Consider the following 12,115-nt stretch of genomic DNA (forward strand, 5'->3'; position numbering starts at 1 on the left):
CCAACACACTCCTTCCCCCCTTGTCCCAGAAAGATTGTGTCCCGTTACTTGTTTGAACCGAACTCGCTCCATCTGCCTTCAGTGGCTTGTTGGGGAACCACGCAGGCAGCGATTCACATGCTACACATGGCTGACCCACAAGCATTCCCTCTGATGTCAGCTCTGATATCGGAGAGGTTTCCGGGTCAGCTACGTGCAGCGTGTGAACTGCTGCCAGCTGCGTGTCCCCCAAGCTGCTGAAGGCAGAAGAAGTGAGTGCAGCAAGGAGGTGACTGGGAAACCCCCCTTCCACTCTCCCGGAAGGCTTTCTTCTGATGTGAGCTCTGACATCGGAGGCCGGAAACTCCCCTGGCATCAGTGAATCAATGATGGAACGCACCTGTGGGTCAGTTTCGGGAGGGACGAAGGGGGCGGGGAGGGATCCCCGGCGACAGCAGTGGAGCTTCAATGGACGGACGGGCAGGCAGGGAATATTCTCTGTGGTGGCCATGCCGCGTACCCCCAAGGGTATACGTATCGTGTGTTGGAAAACACTGTCCTAGAGCATTGCGTTCTGAGGGGGCATGAAACTGGTAGCACTGACAGTAAGATATGTGGCAACTCAACTTCAAATGTTTTCTATTTCTGGGATGTCATATTGGAATAAGCTTACTGGCCAACTAAGATTATGTGCAGATCATTATAGCTTTAAGATGATATTGAAAACCAAGCTGTTTGTATTACCTCTGATTTGTCTTTCATGAAATTGTTTTGGTATTTTGGTAACATGTAACTTATATGTTACTGAAGAATCTGTAGGTTGTATTCTTATGTGTTTTTTAAGAGTGATATGTATTGTTATTTGTTTTTGGCTTATGTATGTTAATATGGAAACCGCTGTGACTCCAGGCGGTATACAAAGTTTTTCTAAATAAATAAAAATAATAAATAAATAAATAATCACTAGTTTGTTTTAAGGAAGCAAAACTTTTGGAAAAATTTGTTGTCCAGTGGTATAAGTGATATATAAATTAAATAAAATTTTAAAAAAGAATCCTTTTTGCATCCATACATAAAGACAGACTCTTGCTTAAAACACTGCAAATAAAATGTCACCATAATCTTTTAGGCAAGTTTACAAGGCATAAAACTCTCTCACCCCAGTATTGTCTGTTTTCTGTGGTAACAGAGGTTCATGTTTGAATAATTTGACAATGTGATATCACAAAAGTTGTTTTTATATAAGTTTACCACAGCCATGATGTTTTCTTTTGAGGTACTTTTAAGAGATTTACTGAATTTTCCTCAGAAATCACATCTCTCATACACAATATCTATCTAGCAATAAATTTTAGAACCCCACACCTTGTCTTTCCCCCTCAACTACATACACATTATGCTCATGCAATTTTGTATTTTGCTATAAAACATAATAAAAGCTAATTTTGCTTCTCTAGATTTTTGGTTATTAGAGATGTCAGATATCTTCAATTATAGAGTATAGCAAGTACTGGTACATAATTATTGAGAAATATGCATTTCCTTATAAACTGATAATAATTAAAATGATTTACCTTGTAGTTTAATGGTATAAAAAATACAGTAGCAAAGATTGATATGAATAACATATATTAACATAATGCATGCATGCACTTGATAAAACTTATATATTTTAAATTATTAAATCTTTTCAGTGAGCATAATCATAATTAGTAAATGTTTGTTGGCATGCACTACCAAAGCAAAAGTTATTTTGGTAAATGTTCGTATTTGAAAAGAAGAATAAATCTGTTCTTTCTTACTGAAAACATGTGCAGAAATCTTCAAAGTCCATCCAAGTCTCTTTGATGACATTTTTAACATCTGAAATATTGCTTTCTTCCAATTTATCCATCAAGTATGCTGACTGACTAGATGAATCAATTACATCCCCATCAAAAAGTGTAAAGTCATCATAGTCACTTGCTTAAATAGAAAGAATAAATATGAATTTATTATGCATAGAATTTTTACAACCACACTATAATAACTGTTTCACTTTAGGAAACTCCATAGAAACATTATAATCATGTGTGAATCCCCATTTTGTATAGAATATTTATACAGGAATTGGGGTGACCAGGGCAGGGCGTTCACAGTTATCTCAGAATTTTACAAAAGGTTCTGTTGAATGCAGAGCTTTTCATAAATTACATATAAGAATGATATCATATACATGTGCATTTATTGACAAACACAGCAGGTACAGTGATTTCACAAAATCACATAATCAGAAAAGGATCACCATTGCTTGGCAGCTTCTACGTGTAAGAGCTGGCGAATATACATGGAAGTGTTGAGTTTCATTCTATCCAGATATAAATGCTGGTAATTATGTGTGTAAGATTCATATTGCAGCCAATTATAAGTATAAAAGCAGCCAATTAAGGAGCAAAGCCTAAACGCTGGTACTGTACATGTAAATTATAGTATTCTACAGTATATATTACATACATAAGTGTGAGCCCTGCCCATGTGTAGCTTAAGACTCTGTCCTAGTGTGTGCCTATCTGTAAAATACATGCTATGTAATATATGCTTATATTTACAGAATGTTTGGGTGGAATTTTAACATTTACTAAGTATGTGCCTGCTTTCCTTTATAGAATACATGTGTAATAAGTAAAATATGCAAACAAAATAAAGGAAAACTTAACTTTGCGCCAAAAAATAAAAAAATGCAAATATAAAGAAAACAAACTTGTAAAATATAGCTAGCTTCTTTCACAAGACCTCAAACACCAAAGGCACTACTAGAACTTCTTTTGTGCCCTTACTGGGATGGTGCATTCATCACTGGTCTTTGAGACATATACATAACTAATGTTAATTTTCAATTTTAGGCTGTGATATAAATGACTGTGTGTAATAAAGTGTATAAGAAGAGCACATAACTTCTGCCCAGTATCCTGTTTCCAACAATGGCCAAACCAGGTCCCAAGGACGTAGCTAGATTTGATGCTACTTATCCTAGGAATAAGCAGTGGATTTCTCCAAGCCTTCTCAATAATGGCCTGTGAACTTCTCTTTTAGGAAATTATCCAAGCCTTTTTTTAAACCCCATCAGAGTTTAATTACATGTGTGTGAAGAAATATTTTCTCTGGTTTGTTTTAAATCTGTTACTTAGTAGCTTCATCACATGCCAGCTTGTCCTAATATTTTTTGGAAAGAGTGAACAAGCAATTCACATCTACCCTTTCCACTCCACTCAGTATTTTATAGACCTCTATCACAGCACACTTGAGCTGTCTCTTCTCCAAGCTGAAGAGACCTAGCCACTTTAGGTTTTCCTCATACGGAACACATCCCAAACCTTTAATCATTTTCATCACCCTTCTCTGTATCTTTTCTAATTCCACTATATCTTTTTTGAGATAAGGCAACGAAAACTACACACAACATTGAAGCGGCCATACCATAGAGCGAAACAAGGGCATCTTAACATTTTCATCTTTGTTTTCCATTCCTTTTCTGATAATTCCTAACATTCTATTTGCTTTCTTAGCCACTGCCACATATTGAGCTGAGAGTCCTACACATCCTCTGTTCAGACTATACCCATGTATATATTTACCTGTAAAATATGCACTTATTACAGAATAGAGCTTAAGTGGATTTTCAGCATTTACATACATACAGTATTCTAATAATTTGTGCATAGTTGGTGCATCACTATGTTTGTAGGAATAGCCCCTTAGAGCCAGATTCTTCAAATAGCACCATAATTGACCGACACCTTCAAAACGATGCTGGTCGTATGTCAATCATGTTACGGTGCCATTTGCAGAATCGTAGCTTTGGATAATGTGGGACAAAGGAAGAAAGGAGGGGAGAAGGAGAGTGTTGGGACATGGAAGGGGCACACAAACTTGGGACACAGAAGGAAGGGAGGGAGCATGAACTTGGAACACAAGGGAGGGAATAGAAAGGGAGAACTGTTGGGCATGAGTGTGTGCACATGGGGAAAGAGAGGAAAATTATTGGGTAGAGAGAGAAAGAAGAGTGAGGTAGAAATAAACGGGGAAGAGAAGGATGAGGGAGAAATGTTGGATATGGTGGTGGAGAGGGAACAGAGGGACACATTGAAGGGGTTGCAAGGGGAGGACTGTTGGACATAGTGATGAAGGGAGTGGTGTGGCATGGTGCTGGAGAGGGGTGATAGAAAGACAAATGTTGGGCATGGGGCTGGTGGACTGGTGAAAAATGCAGCACATGATCTGGGCATGAGAGAGGGAAAAATGTTGGATGTGGCAGTAGAGGAAGTGGGAAAGATGCACCCTGGATCTCTCTCTCCCACTGAGTTTTTACAATTTAAAACCAATACTTCTCCACAATCCGATTTTCTCCTTCTATATAACTTACCCCCTATCAATCAAGATAATCTTTCTCTAATTCAATCACTTGTCTTCGACGTTTGCACCTCAAGTTCTAACCCAGTAATAATGGGTGATTTCAATATCCATTTCGATGAAAAAGATAACACTCTTACAAATGACTCTCTTCGTTTCTTCTCGGACTTACATTTAAACCCGCAAATAAATGCTCCAACAGTTAGAGCAGTATTTCTAATTCTGTGGTATGCACACCCTAGGGGGTACATGGGCTGTCTGTTGGGTGTACGCAGGTTGGTTGCCACTCGGGATCTCTCCCTGCCTCTCCCACCCACTGAAACTGCAGCCATGTCTGATTTCTTTCTGGCTCCCCATCCCTGAAACTGACCCTGCCACCTGACACACTCCACCCCCAACACCATCCCTACCACCCAACATACTCCCCCCCCTCCGACATGGCAACAGGGATGTGCCAGAGCGAGCAGCGACTACACAATTGGCCAGCCCACAAGCCTTCCCCCGACGTCAATTCTGACATCAGAGAGGAAGTTCTGGGCCAGCCAATCACTTTCCTTTTTCAGGCTTTTGTCCAGCAGCAGAAGGGGGAAACCATCGGCGCGATACAGCACAGCCCCGACATGGTCACCAGCGGTAGATTGATGCTGGTGTTGGAGGATCTCCTGTGGTCTGCCCTCTCCTCGGTGGACTTGAACTCCTGCAGCTGCATTGTTGGACACATGGAAGGGAAACTGAATTTCACTTCAGGGGTCTGCTGTCGGCGGCATCTGGCCTTGCCTGTCTGGTGACTGGTGTCATGGTGGTCTTCATTGGCGTGGTTCCTGGTCCTGCTTCTTTGGTGGTGGCCGGTTGACCTGGTTCTGCAGACTGAACTTACTATCAAGCTGCCTCAGAGATTTTTCTATCTCTTAAATATGTTTTATTTTATTTTTAATTTTTTATCTTCTTTCATTCTTTCTATTTTCTATTTCTTTGATTTTTGATCTTGGAAATGTATTATATATTTTTATTTTAATCAGGTACTTTAGCTAGATTGTGAACCTCAGGTACTTTAGCTAGATTGGGCACATAAGGTAGTTTTTCTCAAGTACCTAATTTCATTTTAGTTTGATACATTGTAAACCGCTTAGGTCAGTAAAATGCAGGAGTAGTATATACATAGTAACATAGCAGATGACAGCAGATGAAGACCCGAATGGTCCATCCAGTCTGCTCAACCTAATTCAATTTAAATTTTTTTCTTCTTCTTAGCTATTTCTGGGCAAGAATCCAAAGCTCTGCCCGGTACTGTGCTTAGGCTCCAACTACTGAAGTCTCTGGCAAACTCATTTATACCCTCCCAGCCATTGAAGCCCTCCCTAGCCCATCCTCAACCAAATGGCCATATACAGACACAGACCGTGCAAGTCTGCCCTGTACTGGCCTTAGTGCTTCAATATTTACTACTAGTGTTTAAGCCCGTTACATTAACGGGTGCTAGAATATATGTCTGTCTGTCTTTCTTTCTTACTTTCTGTGTCTCTCCCTGCCCCTGTCTCTCTCTTCCTTTCTTTCTGTCCTTCTTTCTTTTTGGTTCTCTCTCTGGCACCTTGTCTGTCTTTCTTTCTTTCTGTCTCTCTCCCTGCCTTCTGTCTTTCTGTGTTTCTGTCTTTCGTTCTAATGCACTGCCTGTCTGCCTTTCTGTCTCTCCATGGCCCCCTTCTGTCTCCCCTCCCCCAAAGCAAACCAAGATTGCTCCCAGGCCCCCTTTCCCTCTCCATCCCCTCCACTTCCCTGTGCAGCAGCAGCAGCATTTCTCTCCCACCCTTCTCTGTGCAGCAGCATTTCCCCCCCACACACACTTCCCTGTGCAGCAGTAGCATTTTCCGGCCTTCCCTGTGCCGAAGCGGCATTTCCCCCCCCACACACACACACTTCCCTGTGCAGCAGCAGAATTTCCTGGCCTTCCCTGTGCAGAAGCAGCATTTCCCCCCCACACACACACTTCCCTGTGCAGCAGCAACATTTCCCGGCCTTCCCTGTGCAGAAGCAGCATTCCCCCCCCACACACACACACACTTCCCTGTGCAGCAGCAACATTTCCCGGCCTTCCCTGTGCAGAAGCAGCATTTCTCGCCACCCCCTACCCAGCCGCCGCATTTAAATTCTGAGAAAAGCGCTGCACCACGCTACTGCTGGCTTCGGCGTCTTCTATCTACTGCGGCCAACCCTAGCGGAAATAGGAAGTAGTCAGAGAGGGCGGGCCGCAGTGGACAGAAGACGGCAAGGCCAGCGTTAGCGCGGTGCAGCGCTTTTCTCAATTTAAACTCGGGTGAGCCAGCGAGAAGGAGGAGGCTTTGGCAGTGGTGGTTTTGGCGCTGAGTGAGGGCGGGAGGGGGGAGTCGCCGGCTGTGCTGTTTTTCCGCTTTCCCGATTGTTTGGCCGCCGCATCCGCACTCCTGCTGGCCATGGACCTACTGATCACAGATCAGGGATCACGGAAGCACGCAGGTAAGTGCACATGCGCGGCTAGCGTTTTATTATATAGGATTATTTTCTGATTCAACCTTTCAATATTAAACAAATTTATTCTCCGAAGTCAATCACATATAGGAAATACACTAAGCATGATCTTTAGTCGGTTTCCTCATAATTCACATTGAAAGAAGAGTCATTAGAAAATTTATCTATAGTTAAATAGGACCAGTAGCGTACCAAGGGGGGGGCGGTCCGCCCTGGGTGCAAGCCCTGAGGGGTTGCTCCCGGGCTTGCCGTTCAGTCCCCCCCACCCCCGAAGGACCGCTCACCCCACTGACCTTCCTGCACCATCTATGAAGCAGCCCGCAGCAGGATCGCGATGTCAGCGATCCCTGAGCTGCTTGGGCGCTGCTTCCTGCGCCACGGTCCCGCCCCTCCTCTGATGTCAGAAGAGGGGCGGGACCGTGGCGCAGGAAGCAGCGCTGAAGCAGCGCAGGGATCGCTGACATCGCGATCCTGCTGCGGGCTGCTTCATAGGTGGTGCGGGGAGGCCAGGGGGGCGAGCGGTCCTTCGGGGTGGGTCGGGGCATCAGGCCTTCATAGTGGGGCGGGAGGGCAGGCAGGCAGGCAGGCAAGCTTTCAAGGGGGAGGGGGGTGACAGGCAGGCAGGCCTTCAAGGGGGGAGGCAGGCATTCAAGGGGGGGGGACAGGCCTTCGGGGTGTGTGCAGACCTTCAAGGGGGGGCAGGCCTTCAAGGGGGGGCAGGCAGGCCTTCAAGGGGGGGACAGGCCTACAAGGGCCTACAAGGGGGTGGGACAGGCCTTCAAGGGGGGGACAGGCCTTCGGGGGGGGTGCAGGCCTTCATGGGGGTGCAGGCCTTCGGGGAGGGTGCAGACCTTCAAGGGGGGGTGCAGGCCTTCAAGGGGGGGACAGGCAGGCAGGCCTTCAAGGGGGGGACAGGCATTCAAGGGTGGGACAGGCCTACAAGGGGGTGGGACAGGCCTTCAAGGGAGGTGCAGGCCTTCAAGGGGGGACAGGCAGACCTTTAAGGGGGGACAGGCCTTTGGGGGGAACCCTGGTTTAGAAGTACATGGAGGGAAGGGGGTGTTCAAAGAGACGTGCATATGCCAAACTTTGGGGGGGGAAGAAATAATGGGTCTGAAAATAGTGGAGAGGGAGAGAGATGATGGACCATGGGATTTAGGGAGGGAAGGAACAGAAAGGGAGAGAAATTGGACACAAGGGATGGTGTGGAGGAGGGATAGAGATACTGGATAGGAGGGTAATTGGGAAAAGAAAGGGAGAGATGGTGGACTCTGGGGTGGTGGGGAAAGAGGGAGAGATGCCGGATGAAAGGGTAGTTAAGAAAAGGTGGATCTGTGGAGGGAGATGAAAAAAGGAAAGATACCAGACTTCCTGGGGAGGGAAGGGAAATGGAAAGGGAGGACAGAGTTGGCAGATGGATGGTTAGCATGCAGAAAGAAGAAAGAAGGAGACCCTGGCAAGCAAGTTATCAGAAGAAAACCAGAGCCTTGGCCCAACAAGATTTGAAATATAACCAGACAACAAAAGGTAGAAAAATTAATTTTATTTTCTGTTTTGTGATTACAATATATCAGATTTGAAATGTGTATCCTGCCAGAGCTGGTGTTGGACTGCAAACTTTAGCTAGGATTTAACAGAGAGAGGAAAAGTCCTTTTTGTTTCTTTATTTTATTTACACCACAGCGCCAGTGTGGTTAGGAGAAGCCAAAGGGGTGAAAAAGCTATAAAACCCACCAGGATTTTTGAAAAAAATCACCCAACTTGGCAGGAAAATCGAATTGAAAAACCAATTCAATAGGCTGAATCGAATCGAAATTTTTTTTCCTGAATCTGGCAGCATTGGTTTGCGCTACTGTCTTAGACTTTAGGACCTGGGATTGGGGAGAGATGGCATCCTCAGTACTTTATAATGCAAGTGAAACGAGGATTTGGTCAGACTTTTGAAGGGTCTGCAGAAAAAAAATATTGTATAGGCCGGGGACATGAGACAGCAGGAAATGGGAACTTTTCTTCCTTCTATTTTTGTGAATGGAAAGGCTGAGGATGTCAGAGAGTTCAGTTATAATATGTGCTTTATAAGAAAATATAATAATGTGTTTTATAAAGTTTATAGCATAGCTGGCCTATCCAGTGAGGTGTTCCTAGTGGTGGTGGTGGCAGCGTGTCAATGTGTTGAGAGGAAGAGGTGGTCTGGGAAATTCTGCTGAGCAAACTCCGGGCCCATTTCCACCCCCCAGTTAGTCCACTCCACTCAACTGGTTCACACACTGAGTGGGTCTTTGGGTGTTGTTTTGGGATCTCTTCCAGTGGTTTATCAGTATCTCCTTCTGGTCCAAGGAAGGAAACTTTGTTATCCTTAGCATTGACCTACAGAATGCTTGTGTGGCATTAGGCTGCTTGTGTGGCATTAGGCTATGTAGTGATCGAAAGAAAAAAACAGACCTTTGCACATTTTTGCACTATATGGTGGGTGTATGAGGAGATTCACATTTCCTGCACAGCTAAGTCCATGTGAAGTTACCTTGTGCTGTATTTGACATCTAACAAGGTCTCTGTTTGAAAGGAAAGATCTAAACTTAAAAATGAAGTGGCCAGAAGTTATGGTAAAAGCAGATAGTGTAGCTGGTTTTAAGAAAAATTTGGACAAATTCCTGGAGGAAAAGTCCATAATCTGTTATTAAGACATGGGGGAAGTGTCTGCTTGCCCTGGATCGGTAGCATGGAATGTTGCTACTCTTTGGGTTTTGACCAGGTATTAGTGTCCTGGATTGGCTACCATGAGAATGGGCTACTGGGCATGATGGACCATTGGTCTGACCCAGTTAGGCTATTCTTATGTTATGTTCTCATCTGTAGGGGCCTTTGTTTTCACTTCTTATTTTAATGTATTTTTTTTCTGCTAACTTATCAGTGTTTTTTATAATGGGAACAAAAATGGAAGAGAATTAATGTGTATAGGATGAGGGGGTAACTAATTTCTTCAGCTAAATAATTCAATCCACCTCAAACAGACATAGGAGAACTCACGCACCATTCACACACCCTCCAACCAAAAACGTCAAAAGAAAAAAACTGTTCGACAACCTCCTAGCCATTCGAGCTGCAACACTCGACTCCCAACTCTACAACCTATTGACCTTGACAACAGACTACAAAACCTTCAAAAAGAAATAAAAACCCTTCTATTCAAAAAACACATAAAACCGAACTAACACAATCAGAACTGTCCCAAGCATCACCTGCAACTACTCCATATGTACTTCTGATGTCATGACAATTCAGACATAATTTATGTTATGTTATGTTTGGAATATAAGAAAATTTTCACTGCCTGTTTCTATTTTGACTATTTATTCCGTTTCATGGTCGTTACAAAAAATATTTTTTTACATGGGGGGGGTGTCAAAAATTGATGGGCCCCGGAACTACACCGGGGAATCACTCTGGGTGAACCTGGCCAGAGGAAACAAAAAATGCTTGTATCTGGGTGTAGTATACAGGCCCCCAAAACAGCAGGAAGACAGGGATATGGAACTAATCAAAGACATTGAGAACATCACTTTACGCGGGGACACGGTTCTGCTAGGGGACTTCAATATGCCCGATGCTGATTGGAAGACACTTTCCGCTACTACCAGCGGCAGCAGAAGGCTTTTAACCTCCATAAAAGGGGCGCGACTCAAACAAATGGTGCTGGAGCCCACCAGAGATCAGGCGACACTGGACCTGATACTCACCAACGGAGAAAGCGTTTCAGAAGTTTCGGTAGGCGATACACTAGCCTCCAGTGACCACAACATGGTATGGTTCAACATCAAGATAGGCTTCACTAGATCAAACACAGCAACAAAGGTCCTCGACTTTCGGGGCACTGACTTTAAACGCATGGGAGACTTCGTCCATCAGGCGCTACAAAACCAAGCTGAAACCAATAATGTAGAGGCTATGTGGTCAATCCTGAAATGCACCTTGCATGAGGCAATAAACCGCTATATAAAAACAGTAAGCAAACGACGGAGAAAGAACAAGCCCCAGTGGTTCTCTGCAGAGATCTCGGATCTTGTCAAGGAAAAAAAAAAAGCTTTTATTTCCTACAAGCATACAGGAAACAGGGTGACAAAAGAAGACTATCTGACCAGGTCTAAAGCAGTCAAAGCGGCAGTCAGAGAGGCCAAGATTCAAACAGAAGAACAACTAGCGAAAAACATTAAAAAAGGGGATAAATCCTTCTTCAGATCCATTAGCAACAGGAAACGAAACACAGATGGGATAGTACGTCTCAGGAAAACAGACGGGACCTATGCAGAAACGGATTCTGATAAAGCCAAACTACTAAATGAATACTTTTGCTCAGTCTTTACTTGTGAGGCGCCGGGGACCGGTCCACAACTGCAGGCAAGGCAAACCTCGGAAGACCCGTTTCAAAACTTCAAGTTTACACCCAGCAGCGTCCATGGTGAACTATCAAAACTCAAGGTGAACAAAGCCATGGGACCGGACAATCTACATCCCAGGATTCTTAGGGAGTTGTGTGATGTCCTGGCAGAACCGCTATCCGTGCTGTTCAATCTTTCCCTAAGTACCGGAAAAGTCCCCATGGACTGGAAAACAGCTAACGTCATTCCATTGCACAAAAAAGGTTGCAGAACGGAGGCTGCGAATTACAGACCGGTCAGTCTCACCTCAATAGTGAGCAAACTCATGGAAAGACTTATTAAACAAGAATTAGATACGATCCTGACCGAGGAGAATCTACAGGATCCCCAGCAGCATGGATTCACAAAGGGAAGGTCCTGTCAATCCAATCTGATCAGCTTCTTTGACTGGGTTACAAGGAAACTGGATATGGGGAAGTCTCTAGACGTCGTGTACTTGGACTTCAGCAAAGCTTTTGATAGCGTCCCGCACCGCAGATTGTTGAGCAAGATGACTTCGATGGGATTGGGAGTGATATTGACGACATGGGTCAATGACTGGTTAAGCGGTAGAATCCAGAGGGTGGTGGTTAACGGTACCCCCTCCAATACATCGGAGGTGACCAGTGGAGTGCCACAGGGATCGGTCTTGGGACCGATCCTTTTCAAAATATACATAAGAGACCTGACTCAAGGGCTTCAAGGTAAAATAACACTATTCGCCGCCGCCGCCAAACTATGCAACATAGTAGATAACAGCACCTTACCCGACAGTATGGAGCAGGACCTGCTCTTATTGGAACATTGGTCCTCGACTTGGCAGCTGGGCT

General features: G+C 44.4%; 1 protein-coding gene across 4 annotated transcripts in view; it reads right to left on the bottom strand.

The window, feature by feature from the left end:
• The window catches only part of ADGB (androglobin), a 633,675-nt gene that overhangs the window by 315,675 nt on the left and 305,885 nt on the right, over positions 1-12,115 (bottom strand). For all 4 annotated transcript variants that reach the window (XM_033939743.1, XM_033939744.1, XM_033939742.1 and 1 more), the window contains one exon: positions 1,782-1,944. In XM_033939743.1, coding sequence (XP_033795634.1) covers positions 1,782-1,944 — 163 coding nt within the window. The remainder of the gene's footprint in view (positions 1-1,781; positions 1,945-12,115) is intronic.

This window comes from Geotrypetes seraphini, chromosome 3 (genome assembly GCF_902459505.1).
Source record: "Geotrypetes seraphini chromosome 3, aGeoSer1.1, whole genome shotgun sequence".
Taxonomy (NCBI): domain Eukaryota; kingdom Metazoa; phylum Chordata; class Amphibia; order Gymnophiona; family Dermophiidae; genus Geotrypetes; species Geotrypetes seraphini.